A 16,956-nucleotide genomic window follows, 5' to 3' on the forward strand; every position below is an offset into this window, starting at 1 on the left:
CCAAAATGATGTATACCGAAATGTAAAATATGTTGTAAAATAAAACCCAAAATAATAGTATGTAACAATCAATACATAATAAATATAAACGTATAAGCCTCCTGAGATGTGTCAGCTAGGAAAACGTCCTGCTGAGGTCAAGCCTGACAGGATATGATGTTGTCCAGCTAGCCTGACCTGAGATAACCTCTCATTAACTCGCTTCGCGCGTTAAAAGATATTTGTGAAAATCACCGAAAGTAAAATTTTCGTTTTGGACATGGAATCCTATACATTGCACAAATCATGCAATTATATAAAAGATTTCATGACAGATGCCACTGGATTCAAGAAATAACTTCCTCAGGATTTTTCAATTCATTCATACAGGTTACCAAAATGTGAAAAAGAAAACTTCTGGTGAGGGATCGGTGTTCTTAAGCAATGAGACCATATCAAACTTTGGGGAAGCACGCTACAGGACAGAACTAATGAGAACGGGGAATCAATCACTCAATACAGGCTTTGTGGCTGACGCTTGTCTGCTTCCAGAAACCTACACCGAAGAAACAAAGCATCAATATATGAAATTTATGGACGATTGGGGAACGGTAAAATATATGTTTGAAAATTAATTGATGATTGTCATACCTCTGGAAAGTTATTGAATCATGGTAACTTTATACGATAAGTACTATGATACCCATACCGTGTCGTAAGTTGTATGATGTTTTTGCAGTAGTAGGTAATGGAAGAGTAAACTATAAGAAAGTGTTATGAGTATAGTGATGATGATAGTATTGAGGAGAATAACAAATGATAATCATGATACTGATGATAGTTATCATCTTAATTTTGATGATAGGGATATGATAATAATAGTAATTATAATGAAAACGACAATTGTGATATAAATAATCATCGTGAACATTATTATTATAACCAAAATATTAATTATAGATACAAACGTATTGAGATAATGATGAAAGTGATAATAATAATAATAATAACAATTTATTCCATTCACCACTATTGACAATGATTTCTAATCAGTGTAAAGGCAAAGTTGAAATTAGTCTTCCTTAAGTCTTCTTTTCAACGACAAATCCAGAGAAATAAATAAGCAATTGACCCCTTTTTTTAAATCATTCTACAATTAGGAGAATCTTGATTCGCTCAATAAGTGACTTATCTTTTTTTAAACCCTAACCCAGGGGCGGATACAGCTTTTTATAAAGGGGTTGGGGTGGTATGCGAGGGAGCGTAGCGACCGAGTCCAAGCGAGCGGAGCGAGCGAGGGGGGAGGGTGTGGGAGGGGGTGTGTTGGAGGGGGTGTCCCCTCCCACAGTAGGGAAAATTTTTGAAAATCTGTGTGTGAAAATGGCGTTTTCTTGCATCTAAACACCACTATTTTTGGTATAGAGGTGATAATAATAATAATAATAATGATAATAATAAATGAAATAAATACATAGAAATAGAATAAAAAAAATACAAGTTTAAAAAAAGATAAGATTTAAACAAATGGCCCCGGATTTTTTTGGGGGGGTTGCAACCCCCATCCCCCCTCTTTAGATCCGCTTCTGTAACCAGACCGGCTTTTTTTAGTGTTATGTGACCGGGATGGGGGTGAATCAATTACCCCCACCCCTTGAGAACTCGGCCCCGATAGCGCGAACGCCGTGAAAAATGGCATGATAATAAGGGATGTAATCCACAAGGCTGGATGGCAATTTTTCCGAAATCTTGAGATTTTTTAAAATATGAATTAACTATGAGAATTTATTCGTAAATCATACTTTTTGCCCTAATTCACTATAAAAAGCTCTTAGAATGCTAATTTTGTTATAAATACCATTTATGCCATTACTAACAATTACAAATAAAAAATGATCCTGCTTTGAAAATTAATTTTCATGTATTTTATTGTTTTATGAATCCTTATGTATTTCTTTGTTTTTCTTTGGGTCTTTTTTACCTAAATTATTGCAGAGCCTTTTTGAAGTATAATTATGCTAAAATCAATTAATTTCATCCATTAAAAGTAAAAATAATATTAATAACCTTATGAATAAGATGAGAGTATCAATTTACATTGACTTTGTACACAAAGTCAAATTTTAGAACAATTTTGGTTCCGACATGCACTTAATGTACGTAATGTTGCATAATTTTCGAATCGCATACCCGGGCATCGTAAATTTGATCTCAAAAGATGCACAAGACTTCAAAGTAAAAAGTCTGCGAGCGGCGCGGTATAATAGGATAATACGAAAAATAATATTTCTTCTGTTCTTTTGCATAGCACGTTGTAGTTCGAGTATCTTTGGGAATGAAAGAAGGCGAACACTATGAAGAAAATCGATCATCCTTCGTCAACTTTGCAGCTACAAATGTAAGAATTAAAACTTTATCGGAAGAGTGTGTGATGTATCATCTCAAGATTATGGTTTGCAGGATGAGAAAGTAATTTCTTAAAGTGCCAATCTGTAATTTAAATCAAAATTGTGTTTTTTCCAATAGCCATTGGTATAGTACTTTATCGTCAACCCCAATTTTCTAATGTAGTCGCCATGTTAATGTGTACGCGGTGGATCTCATTCGCTCAAACAACTAATCACAACCAGACCATGATAGGATTCAAGGGGGGGGGGCAAAGTTGCAATGCCCCTCTCCTACTGCAAAAAGCCCACTCGCATTGCCTTTACATCCCTTTTAGTACTGATATCCAGATTGTAGGTGATGATTTGACTGTACTGGAAAAACGCTGCTTAAAATTATGGTACGTTTTTATTAAAGCCTGAACTCTAACAACTGCTGTTTAAAATTTTAAACAGCTGTTTAAACTTTTTAAACAAGTTGTTTAAAAAGTTTAAGCATTACAAAAAAGTTTAAACACCTGTTGTAGAGTGACAGGCTTAAACAACATACTATTTCCTTTTTACTGTGTGTAAGTGTAACCAACCTTACGGTAATGCTCCAGGCTGAAGATATTTATATCTAAAAGAATATAATGTAGCAACATTCACGGAGTAGAATGCTGAAAATTTGTATCATATTCGGATAACAAATAACGAAGTTACTGAATTTTAAAGATTTGCATTATTCCGGTGAAACAATTTTAGGCACGTCTTCATGAATATCCATTAGGTGGGCTGATGATGTCATATCTCGACTTGTTCTTTTGTATTTTATCATACATGTTACATGAAATTTAGGTTTAGAGACCGACACATGACCGAAGTTGGTGCCCCGTCGAACCAAAGATCGTGTGTTCGAATCTACCCCGGGCGGATGACTGACGCCAGTTACGCACATGGGTCATCTCATCGTCATCTTTATTATCACCATAATCAACATCACCATAATCATAATCAGTATCATTGTAACGGACATTGTTTCATCATCACCACCATCAATACAATGACCTTTTATCATTAACCGTTCAGGTAGGAGGTAGCATCTCTGCTTCTGGTGCCTATATGGGATTCAGTGCGTCCTTATCGGTTGATATGGAATCTTTCAACAGTGATTTGAATAGTGACACTCAGTTCGGCAAGGAGGCATCAAGCTACAGGATAGGAAGTGAGACATTTAATGGTAAATCACATCTTTGCGATTCATTCTAACTACTTTTATAAAAAAAACTGTCATATCATTTGAAATCAAACAAACTAATGAAAACATTTAATATAAGGACCCGAATCGCCAAGTCAAAGAGCATCTACACTGAAAAGATAACTTTGTCACAAGGCCCGATTAATTCGTCAATCGGAAAATAATTTGTTTTGCGATATAACTGTGAAATGACAAACTCATGGTAGTAACATAACAAATTGATCGAGCACTATTACAAAGTTTCAACTGGTGTTGACAAAAACAAACTTGCGCATGACTGATTTATTTGCGTGACGACTCTTCACAACCGTATTTGACAAATCCTCTTCGCGGTCAATGTAGAAATGACGAGTTTAAGTCGGCCGTAACGAATTATATTACAAATTATTTGCTGAAAAACAAATCAATTTGTTGAGGAAAAATGCATGACAAATTTAGCTCCTGAAGACAGTTCGGGACACCCCGCACATAATCAGCGTCTTCGAATCACTCGCCGGTCGCCGTGATTTTGCTGCGAAGCAAGGCTTGGGTAGATCGTAAAAGGTAAACTTTTATACTAAAAAAATAAATTAAATGATTAATTAATGCATTTGATTGTAGTATATTACTGTGGAGATAACTATTGTATGAAATTCTATAATAGTGAAGTGTTTTTCACCGAAATATTAGTAAATTGAGTATGCATACCTGCATGCTCACGGCTACCTCGAGCGAAGTTCGTGCAGACTTCACTACCGGTACTACACACCCGTCTCCACCTACCCGAAAGTACCGGTACGTGGAGTGTAGTGTACCGGTAGTGAAGTGGAGTGAAACCTGCACGAACTTCGCTCGAGGTAGCACACGGCGGGACGGGCATCCCATGCACAATGACAATACAATGTAGGCCTAATAAGCTTATAAAATGCGATTGACTCCAACAATGTCGAATGCGTGTACAATGTATACCGTACTCTGTGTGTCATGTGTGTCTTGCCTGGTCTTGACCGAGTGTCCTGTACTCACGTACGTGTAGACTATCTAGGCTAGTTTCACCAGTCTAATACGAGGTAGGCCTAGGGCCTAGGCCTTTTTAGGGCCTAACTTACATGTTTTATGTTAAACTTAGACAATCGCTATGTTTCGAAAAAAGTAGGCCTATTATGGGACTAGGCCTAAGTAAATGTAATATCATAGGCTAGGCCCTACCTGTTATCAGTCAATATTTGTACTCAAATTCAATAAGTAGCAATAAGGAGAGACCTGTCTGGACTGCAGACTGTTTGCTACACTCATGTCTCATGACAGTCAATAGTTTTGGCCCAGGCCTGACTACCATATGATTGCCAGGCCTTTTGACATGGCCTTGGCCTACATGTATCTACAAATTAATCCGACTTTGCACATTCCTATGCCCCACCGACGTCATTACGGGGGCAATTTACACATAAACTAGCATAGTTCGCTTAGATTTCGATTTGCGATGTTCACTGTCGCAAGCCACATGAACCCTACCAAAGATGGTAGGGTTTATGATTACAATTTTATAAAATTAATGCCTGAAGTAGTCTAAACAAGATCTGTACAGGAGTGTGTTTGTGGTTATCAGCCTGTCACTATAAACACCAATAAGTTAACATGTTCAACAACACCAGCATTAATCTAGTGAACAGGGGTCATGATGTTTTTCATATTTTCAGTTTCTTGCAGAGTTTCGCAGGATTCATGGTGAGGACCTAATCACACTGTTCAACCAAGGACTACAAAGACTGGCAGAACCCCTTTCTGGACTTCACAAAGATAGATGCAAATGAGCCAAGAAAGATGTGACAGTTTACTTCCCGGAAGCTAAGAAGGTATTCTGTTATTCGGATTTTTTTAATTTGTAACATCACACATTAAAACCCCAAATTGTTATACAATGGAAAAATAATTTGTAACATTATTTTCTTATTATACAATGGATAATTATCTCTTCATTCCAGGGTGCCACACATGACAAAAGGAAACTGTAAATACACTTTAAGAATTGAAGTTCGAACCCCTTCAGGCAACCAACTTTATGCTGACAAAGGCATGCAACCATTTTACACTCGCACTTGGCCTAGTCACTTGATGTAAAATGGATGTGTAATATCAATGTCCAACAATTCATGAGTTTGTCTCATGCCTGCCTAAAAGTGTTTAACTCCTGTCCATTTGTGGTCATTTTTGAAGCCGACATTCTGAGATAATTCTTCATTGAATTTGGGTTTTTTCTTTTCTATCTTTCAATAATTTGAGCATTAATAGACAGCTGTTAGTTATGAAGCATGTTGGTATTTAAATTTAGAATCGTTGGCAGGGCCAGAATTTGGTGCAAATTGATTCGCTGATAGGTTCTTGTAGACAACTTTATGTGTGAATCAAACTTGATTCTTGCAAGCTGGTATCATGAGAATGAAGGCAGGAAGCTATTCATTAGTTTTGAGCAAAATTACAGCTCAGAACTTCAGTCCCTTCAATTCATTCATGATCTAAAGATTGCGGTGGTAACATGGTGGTATAATCAATGTTGGATTCCAACTTGCAGAATACAAGCTTCTGTTTTGATTTAAAAACATGGTGCATTTTTTAAATTATTAACATTTCTTAATCTGATTCCAGAAATTGCCATACAGATTCTACCAACCTTTTTCAAGGAAGACCTGGTGATGTATTCATCTCAAGTGACAAGGTATGGTACCGCATAACTAGTTAGAAGTAATTTTACAACATTGACATAGACTAGATTATAAGTTTCATAAAGCCAAAACCTAAGAATCATATTTTAGCATTCTTTTGCACTCCGCTCTACAACTTTAGACTGCTGAGCCAACTGGTGGGTTGTGTTTATGACAAAGTACACTGGTATTATGTGATCAGGTACTTAAGATTAACATGCATGCTATGTGTGATGTGTGATAACACAACATTCCAGTCAGCCCACTAGCATGCAGTTGCAAATTACAGCACCAAACAAAGCTGAATACATTCTGATTGGTGGAATTTTGTTAGTTTTGCATTCTATCAGAGTGATTTATTTTCCAAAAATATTGTTACATCTTATTTAATGTCATTTGAATACTAATTGAAAGAGAAATATTTCAATCCAAGTAGGGTGAAAAAATTGTGTGTTGCTTGCTAAGAAATCTCATCGTTTTTACTCCGTCTGCCCATCCATTGTCCCATAATGGTGGGCCAAGTTTCTTAAAAAAACAAACATATTTCTTGTTGAGAAGCTAAACCACATGCATTGAATAAGAAACCCTTGTTATTGTTTTTCATTGACAGGTTGATACGAAGCCCATGTACATACGTGTATCCTGCAATCAAGAGGAATCATATGAGCTTGTTCTGGAGGAGCAAAGAGTCTGTCAAGTCCAGGATAAAGTGCATGCATTGGCTTGTTAAGTAGCTGGTTTTTATTTTTCATTCAGCCTATGGCTGTGAGCCATCAGTCATGAAAATTTGTAAGTTTTGCCAACTTGGAATTCTTCAGGTGAAAGATGCATGTCCTGTTGATAAATCTGTTATCAACCTTCTGAACATGTTGAAGAAGAAAGTGCCCTCCAGACAAGGGAAGTAACTGAAGTCTGGCTGAAGTCATGGAACAGCTGTTTTTAAGTTACAGAGCATGTCCTTTAGGTTAAAATTGTTACAAGTTTAAAGATTGTAAGTACATGTATGTACAGTTGTATTGATAAATTGTGATTTTTTGAAAGAGATTTGAAAAAGAAAGTTTAAAGTCACATTCAGAGCACAGTAGATGGAGATGGCTCACACACTTGATGAAGCATATTCTATGGAAGCTCAAAAGTGCCACCGAGATGTTGAGAAGTCAACATCATGGTAGCAAAAGATCAAATGACGAGATCCTGGATCTCATGTCCACATCTTTCAGACGAGATGATCAGCAGACAAGATCCCTGATCTCATCATGTCGACATCTTTTAGAAGAGATGATCAGATGACATGATCATGAATCGAAGATCTTGTCATCTGATCATCTCTTCTAAAGGATGACGAGATCCGGGATCTTGTCATCTGATCATCTCTCCTACAAGATGTCGACATGACGAGATTCGGGACCTTGTTATCTGATCATCTCTTCTACAAGATGTTGACATGACGAGATCTTCTATCTCGTCATGTCTACATCCAGTGGAAGAGATGATTAGGTGTCATGATCTCGTAACTCGTCATATCTACATCTTGTAGGAGAGATGATCAGATGACAAGATCCCGGATCTCGTCATGTCGACATGTCAACATGATGAGAACCTGGATCTTGTCATCTGATCATCTCTTCTAAAAGATGTCAACATGATGAGATCAGGGATCTCGTCATCTGATCTTTTGCTATCATGATGTCGACTTCCCAAGATAATTATCACAACATCTCGGTGCCACTTTTAAGCTTCCATAATATTCACACTTCATCTACTCACAGGAAAAATCTGAATATCTCAAGAGCTCCATTCCTGAGAAAACATAGTGCAAGGTCTTGTATCTTCTTTAGAATATGTGGGAACTTCTGTACACATAATCAATGTTGACTCTCAAATCTCCTGTACAGAGAATCCTTGTACAATTGCCGAGGTTGGCCTGATGGACGATGCCAAAGTGTAGCTTGCGAGCTTTTGAATATATTGTGAGGTAGCCTCACCAACTGCATAAGGATTCTCTCATATCAACCTGTATCGGTTCAAGAAATGCCTTGTTTATGTTATTGCAACAGCTGAATGCAAAATTGTTTTTGAAAATATGCTTGTAAAAAAAGAAAAGAAAAAATAGTATTGTGAACAAGTCAAACAAAAGGACAATATTTTAAAACTTGATTGGACATTAGTTTTGGTCTCGACGTAAATGTGTTTTCTACATACCTGCCAACTATTCAGATTTTTGAGCTTTCAAACTAAAAATTCTGGATAGTTCAGATTTTTGAAATTCTTCATGATGGTTAATTCAATCTTAAAGTTCAAAGATTTTATATATAAATTAATTGGAAAAAATCACCCATCTTTTCAATTTGGTGATTTTATACTATCAATGTTGGCAGTTTTGGACTGGCATTGTGTATAGCTAAAATGTTTTGCTCTCTGAATGGGAAGTGGCAAGTGGGCTCTCAATTTCTTGAGTAAATCATGGAAAAAAGTGAGAACCCTCTTTCAAGGAAGGAAGAACAAAAACAGTAAATACAGTTCCAAAAAGACTGAAACACTAAAGAGGAATTTTCATTCTTTAATGGCTTTGGATCAGGGAAATTTCTTTTCTTTTTTTTTAAAGTTGTCCAACATTTTATTGTTCTTTTGGAATGATTTTCAACTCTTAATGGAAAGTATTTTGATTCGTCAGGTTTGTAATAAATCATCAAATTTGTTATTTTTGTTTGACAAAAATCAAATGGTTTTGTCAAGCAAAAACAACAAATTTGGTATTTTGATATTATTGAATTTGATGCTATTGTTGCATGGTACTGGTAACTGCATTTGATGTCAGGAAGTTAATGCCAGGGGCATATGCAGGATTTTATTTTTTTGGGGGGGTGGAGAAGTTTTGGAAAGTGGACTTTTGCTAAATTTTCCTGAAATATACATTTATTTTTAATCATCGACCAAAAAAGCTAAGGGGGCGGCAATTTGACAACCCAATTTTCTTTTTCAAACGGAAAAAAAAGGGCGATTTATTAACCCTATCTAGGCCGGGGTATTTTGGGAGTTCCTATGGCCGGGGGGGGGGCCTCCCAGCCCCCCCCTAAGATCTCGGCCGTCGACCGCGCGATCGCGCCGAAAATTGGCACACGGGTTGCCTGGGACATAATCTACAAGATTGTATAGTAATTTATTTCATGCGAATCGCTATTAAGTGATTATGCTAATTTATGCGTAATTAGTATGCGAAATCATACTTTTTCCTCTAACTCCCTAAATAAAGCTCCAAATGTACTAATTTTTGGTATAGAAACTCTTTGAAGTGTCCTAAGCAAGAGTACATGAAAAAAATTGTGATATCAAATCATTTTCTTATGTATTATATTGTTTTTTGCAATTTCTTATGTATTTCTTTGTTTTTTGGACCTTTTGTTTTTCATTGTTTTTTTCAATGAAATTTGTTGGGGACTCTTCTGTGATCATAAAAAGCATAAAATGAATACATTTAGACTAGCAGAACTAAAAATAATCATACATTTATGAAATTTGGTTGAAAACACAATTTGCATTGACTTTGTACACGAAATCAAGTTTTTGAGCAATTTTCGGTCTGACATGCACTTACATAATGTTACGTAATTTCGGAACCACGTACCCGGGTGACGCAAAATTGGTCTCAAAAGTTGCGCAAGACTTGAAAGTAAAAACTCAGCGAGTGGCGCAGTCAAAAAATTTCGCACGGCGAAAATATCGAGCGATTCATTGAGGGGGGGCCTCCGAGGCCCCCCCCCCCGGCCTAGATAGGGTTAAACGCAGATGCACAAAAGTAGACCTTTCGCATTTTGCGAACGCAAACCCGCACCCCCTGCAATGCATATGCCCCAGGTTAATGCAAAGTATTTTGACATTTTTAGTGAGTTTAATGTAGGCCCTAATTGTTCCAACTGAATTTGTTGCAATTGTTATACAGTAGTGGTAACTGAAAAGAATTTGTTGTCAGGACGAAGATTGCTTGTTGCTCTTAAGAATATATCAAGGAGTTCCAGCTAATCTCCTTCGCAGCCTCCTTACTGTGACAGCAGTAGTCTCAGTATGAGACTGCGAAGGAGATTTGCTAAAACTCTATCTTTATTTAAATGCAGAGTATTTTGACATTGCTAGAGAATTTAATGTAGGCCCTAATTGTTGTAACTGAATTTGTTGCGATTGTTATACAGTAGTGGTAACTAATAAAAATAATTTGTTGTTGGAATGAAGATTGTTTGTTGCTCTTAAGGATATATAGGAGTTTTGGTTTATCTCCTTTGCAGCCTGCTTGAAAATCATACTGTGACGGCAGAAATCTCAATCAGGCTGCTAAGGAGAAAAGCCAAAACTTCTCTATATCCCTAATGCAGAGTATATTGACATTGTAGTGAATTTGATGTAGGCTAGGTTTGTAACCGAATTTGTTGCAATGGTTATAACGAATTTTTTGTCAGAATGAAGATTGTTGCTCTTATAGGAGTTATAGCTAATCTCCTTCGCAGTCTGCTTGACACTCATACTGTGATAGAAGAATTATCAGTCAGACTGCAAAGGAGATTAACATCCTTAAAGGGGAAGTTCACCCTGAAGAAAACTTTGTTGTAAAAATAGCAGAAAAAATAGTAAAAAATATTGGTGAAGGTTTGAGGAAAATCTGTTAAAGAGTAAAAAAGTTATTAGAGTTCAAAATTTGGGATTTGTGACGTCATAAACGAGCAGCTGCCCCATGTGTTATGTAATATAAAATGTATGAAGTTCGTATGGTTCCTGATGACTTAATTTTGTTTTCTTTTCATGATCGGGTGTGGAATGATATGTCTATTGATATACAAAAGTTACAGTAAAAACCATTTTCTATTTTCTGAGGAAATGACATTTCATTGATTTTTTACCATTCACTATGTATAAATGCTGCTCGCATATGACGTCACAAATCAAATAATTGAAATTCTAATAACTTTTTAATTATTTGATGAATTTTTCTCAAACCTTCGGCAATATTTTTTATTATTTTTTCTGCTATTGTTACAATAAACTTTTTGTCGGGGTGAACTTCCCCTTTAATGCAGAGTATTTTGACTTTGCAGTGAATTTTAGTAAATATTTTATAATATGTTATATTTTATAATATGTTACTTGCTGGCAAGTGTTGACTGGATTTGATGTATTTTGAATTTGTCTCCTCAGGAATTTCGAGGTTCTATTAAAACTTACAAAAATATTAACTATATCTGTATTTGTTTGTTTATCACAGGTGTGCTTTCTGACTATTACATGACAAATAAACGTCAAATGCATTACAAATTGATGAATGTAAAAAACAAATTAAAAAATGAGAATGAGGAATTAAAATGTTGCAATGACAAACTTTGAAAAAAGTTTGTCAAATTAGACCACTTTTCATGACAAATTAAAATTCGTCATGTTATGGTGCATGACAAATCTATAATGACAAATCTTTGGCATGACAAATTTATTAATTTGTTAAATTAAACCACAGTAATGACGAATTTATATTTGTCAATTGACAAAGTTATCTTTTCAGTGTACTATATGCTCTACGCGGAATGAAATGATACACGATTCGCCAGCAGTCACAATTTCTTTTTTTTTTGGGGGGGGGGGAGGGGGCAGTGGGTTCTTTGACATTTGCTGCGGCGACAATTGCTTCGCTGTAAATTCCACACATTAATGGAATGACTAACTCATGTAACTTCAACCCTGGATTTAACACTATACCCAATCCTATAAACGTAACATAATGAGCAATTATGTTTTTACTGTAAGACAAATCTTGTATAAAATCATGGATTTATATAGTTGAATCGAAGAAGAACGTCGGATTATTAGTGTCAGAATTATCCGTTCGTATTTAGGGAAACACGCCTATATACCTACTATACTCTTCTGATTCAGTCTCATGATTCTGACACAGAGGGTTGAATAAAATTCAGCAATTTCACTGGAATCCATATTTAGGCTTCCATATGTGCCCATAGGGGGCGGATAACCTTTTTTTTTTCTCAACTTTTTTTCCTACGTCCCCCATAAATTAACGTTGACCGCCCTGAAACGTGTGTTGTCCCCCCTAAAATTTAGGTTGATGACTTTTTTTTGTTTTTTTGCTTGTCAAAAATTTTTTGGTTACCAACTCATACAGTGGCGTGGGGGGGCACCAGCAAATTTTTGAGTCACTAAGTGAGCGCGCGTAGCGCACTTAGTTGCTTAGTATACTGACCTAATAGAGACATCTTACGGACAGTGCCGTTAAACGTATATGTACGTCACTGATCAAATAATGCGAGCGCGAAGCGCGAGCTGAAAACTTTTGATATTTAGACCTAAAAAGGGACATTATAAGCAAATTTTTTGAATCATGAGATGTAATTTTCTCGCTAAACAAAAAATGTGAGCGCGAAGCGCGAGCTGAAATTTTTGCAAATATTGACCCCAAACATAGACATTTTAAGGGCTATATTTTAGTAATCCATTAAGAGTCTCACCAAGGTCGTCTAATGCGAGTGACAAACGCTTGCTGATTTTGTTAGAATTATATCTAAGCACATGTAGCACTTGAAGTGATAGGGCCCTAATGATCATGATTAACATACGCATCTCACTAATCCAATGTTGCGAGCGCGAAGCGCGAGCCGAAAATTTAGGAAATTCAGATCTGAAGAGGGGCATTCTAAGGCTTGTTTATAGGAATTCACTAAGACCATACGTATAATTTCACTAATCAAATGATGCGAGTGCGAAGTGTGAGCTGAAAATTTTTGATATTCAGATCAGAAAACATGGAAAAAGAGACATTTTAAAGACTGATTCAGGAATTCATGAAGAGCAGACGTATATCGCAACTAATCCACTAATGCGAACGTAAGCACGGACATGAAATGTCTTATATTAAAACCTTTAAAATTGGGCAATAACTTTAAGAAGTCATGAAAAAGAAGCATATGTCATAACTTAAAACAAGAATAACACGAAGGGCGAGGAAACTATTTGGTGTATAATGACTTGAAACCCGGAGGTTTTGATACAACAGGATTATATATCTCGTTAAACAGACAATGCGAGCACTGGGAACAATAAAGACATACATTGTAGGCCCTGAGCAAATAATGTTTCATAAAGTTATGAAAAAAAAGTTTCTTATGTAATATAACATAATTTCAACTATAACTATAATGAACAATAATTTCTTCTTTCCCACTACGTTTCTTTTCTTTCTCCCTCTTTTTCTCCTTTTCTCCGGTTTTTTTTGGCCAGCCGATGGGGGGGGGGGCACGTGCCCCCCATGCCCCCCCCCCGTTGTTACGCCACTGAACTCATAACATTTAGGTTCAAAACCTTTTTGGGGGCGTTTGTCATTTTTTTACCTGTGTCCATCCCAAAATTTTAGGTGGACACCCCCTAAATTTTCTGGCTTCCGCCGCCAATGTATGTGCCTATGAATAGTTCTCTCTACTTGTGAAAACCAGTACACCCCAAGAAAGTTAATTTCTTTCAGTGTCAACCGGCATTTTCACGCAATACATCCCTATCGTCCTACGGTGAAGGTACAGGGGATTGTGAAATACTTTTTTTATTAACATATTTTAACCAATATTTTCAGATGTATATAAGTTTCAGCTTTTAAACATTTTTTTTCACTAACGAAGAATAAATTTGTCAACAGTTTTATATACATGTAGAACTTTAATACTTCTAAAATAAACCCCTAAAAAGTTCTGCAACTCAAGTTTAAGGGGTAATAATTTTGTCAGTGTGCAAATAATTTTACGTGAATATGGCATCATTGGAAATAATGATAAATAATGTCTTATTTGTAATGCTATTGTTATCATGGAATGCAAAGACTTGATTAAAATGCCGCAAATGAAAAAAAGTTTTCGTCAAAATTCATTGTTTCTAACAGTGAATTTTGAATTGTAACGAGGATGGAACAAGTTTAAAAGATATTGATGAAGTGATGCGTGAAATGTATTCTCATTTGCGTTAATGGATTGAATGTGTTTGGAATAATGTTGAACCCTGCCATTTCAAAATGTCTTAAGCTTTTGAATAAAAAATGAGAATGTTGGTTTCATTGTTCTTGAGCATTTTAAGGCCTCACTTCAAACAAACAATAAATCACGCAATATTTTCATATTTTACAGTTTTTATCTGAAATACTCGTTAACGCATGCAGACAGTCGAAATACGAAATCTTCAACAATACAAACCACTCCTTTCGACCTTAATGACACAACAATGAAGACACCCGAACATGGTATTGGAGAACATTCACTCTCATCTGCATTGGCAAAATTTCTAAAGAAATGGAGACTCTTGTTAGAAAACGATGCATTTTGCAACATCTCACTTCTGACTTTGCCCTGTACATTCAGGGTAACTGCACATTTCTTGATTACGTAATCAAAGCAGATGGCAACTCTTTAAGAAGAAGAATGAACATTTCCAATGATGCCATGTTAACTTTTTATACTTCAGTAACAAAAAATCCATCATCCCTCAAACATTACAGAACTTGAGGGGTTTATTTCAGAGTATATCTCCTAATGGCCTTTGGTGAAAATCAAAGTCCTCTGACAATCTACCTTCTGATTTCTTTCTAGATTGAAATAATTATTTTTGTAAAAACACATAACACATTTTTAGTACTCTTAGACCTTAGTGCTGCGTTCGACACTATTGACCATAGTATACTTGCTGAAATATTGGAAACTGATTTTGGGATAACAGACTCTGCTTTGTCTTGGTTGCAGTCTTACCTTTCCGATAGGCAGCAACAAATATCAATTGGTGACATTACCTCAAAGAAATTTGACGTTAGATGGGGCATTCCCCAAGGGTCCAGGCTCGGACCTCTCCTTTTTTCCTATATCTAGTAGGCTTTTCTCGGTTGTCAAAGCATACTCTGAAAAAATATCTTGTCACTGTTATGCAGATGACACTCAATTATACATTTCCTTCAGCCCAGTCAGGGAACAAGAACAGTTGTGTGTTTTGGCTCTTGAACACTGTTTACAGGAACTTCGTAGATGGATGTTGAGCAGTAAGTTAAAACTCAATGATAGCATAACTGAGTTTCTTATCATTGGAACACCTAGACAAGTGTCTAAACTAAGTATAGATCGCATAACAGTTGGAAATACTGTAGTATTAAAAGCAGACCATGGTTGCAAAAAAAAACTTGGTGTCTGGTTTGACTCGCAGCTAAACATGGAAACCCACATATCCAAAACATGCAAAACTGCCTTTTATCATCTCTACAACTTACGTCATATCCGAAAATATTTAAGCAGCACATGTATTAATACACTGGTCCATGCATTTGTAACAAGCAAATTGGATTATTGTAATGGATTACTTTTTGGCTTACCAGATTCTCAGATAAACAAATTACAGCTTGTTCAAAATGCATGTGCCAGACTCATTGTAATTCCCCCAAATTTTCCCATGTAAGGCCCCTACTCAACGATCTACATTGGCTTCCAGTACGTCAGCGAATCAAATTCAAAATAATGCTCCTAACATATAAGATACTACATGACATGGCCCCCACCTATCTCAGTGAACTCCTTAAATTAAAATCACCCACCCAGTCTTACAGGCTTCGTAGTTCCCATGACACAATGCTCCTCAGTCTCCCACCATGTAAAACAAAAATCACACTAGGTGACCGTGCCTTTATCAGTGCTGCACCCGAACTCTGGAATAGTCTCCCTTCCTCAATAAGATATGCATCCTCTGTCAACTTATTTAAAACCAAACTGAAATCCCACCTCTTTCAAGAGAGTTTTTAATAAAGAAGTCACTTTTTCATGTTTTTTGGTTATGTATTTTGTAGAAATAATTAATCTTTACTTATTTTTCTTCAATTAATTTAGCGAACTTAATTTTACTTTTAAAATTTTTGCGTATCCTTGTTAATTGTTTTTCTGCTTATCTGTTGTGTATTGTAATGCGCAGTTGAGTATATCCAAATAGAAATTGCGCAACATGAATTTACAATTATTATTATTATAATTATTATTATCGTTATCGTTAAATCATCATCAAACTTCTCAATTTCTCTTTAATATCTGCCATAGAACCTATAAGTATCGAACTGATAGCCATGCCGGAGATCTTTGAGTCAGACTACTGGACTGGATTGGATGACTATATATCTGAAGGGCACTGTACTCCTTCTTTTAATCAGACTAAAGTGAAGGAAAACATGGATAAGGCTTTGCTGGGGTTCGCCAAATGGCGCGAAATTGACAATAGCACAAGTATGAAAAATCTCTCATTTTGTTGACTCTGTAGGCCTATATATAAAAAATTAAGCAAACTGTATTTATACGTATCCTCAGTGTAACACCTATAGCACTCATTCAATGAACAAGGTTATAATATAACCTTGTTCTCAGTTATATCTCCATGTGTGGTAAAATAAGTGTGGCAATGTTTGGCTTATTTTCTCTTTTTCTTTGGGACAAATCCTTGATTTTTTTACACTGACAGTTTTCATTACACCTATTACTCATACTACTTGGCTCTTATTTCAATTTGATTCTTTAAATCATTTTTTTCTTAATTAAAAATAGAGATCAAAAAATGAAAATTTTCTTGCCATATTACTTTCCACCAATAGAGGGCGTACACAAAAATATCCCCAAAATTCAAGTTT

The 16,956-nt window shown here is 36.0% G+C and overlaps 1 protein-coding gene and 1 long non-coding RNA gene across 2 annotated transcripts in view; both read left to right on the forward strand.

Annotated features, from left to right (window-relative positions):
• The first annotated feature begins 375 nt into the window (after positions 1–375).
• Positions 376–16,956, forward strand: part of LOC121415492 — a 31,477-nt gene continuing 14,896 nt past the window's right edge. The window contains exons 1-4 of the mRNA XM_041608691.1: positions 376–590; positions 2,285–2,374; positions 3,429–3,579; positions 16,376–16,558. Of these exons, the coding sequence (XP_041464625.1) occupies positions 471–590; positions 2,285–2,374; positions 3,429–3,579; positions 16,376–16,558 (544 nt within the window). The 5' untranslated portion in view covers positions 376–470. The remainder of the gene's footprint in view (positions 591–2,284; positions 2,375–3,428; positions 3,580–16,375; positions 16,559–16,956) is intronic.
• Positions 4,033–7,185, forward strand: LOC121416329. Its single transcript, XR_005970126.1, has 4 exons — positions 4,033–4,140; positions 5,277–5,432; positions 6,223–6,292; positions 6,889–7,185. It is a non-coding gene; the product is annotated as an uncharacterized LOC121416329 (long non-coding RNA).

The sequence above is a fragment of the Lytechinus variegatus genome, chromosome 5 (assembly GCF_018143015.1).
Source record: "Lytechinus variegatus isolate NC3 chromosome 5, Lvar_3.0, whole genome shotgun sequence".
NCBI lineage: Eukaryota > Metazoa > Echinodermata > Echinoidea > Temnopleuroida > Toxopneustidae > Lytechinus > Lytechinus variegatus.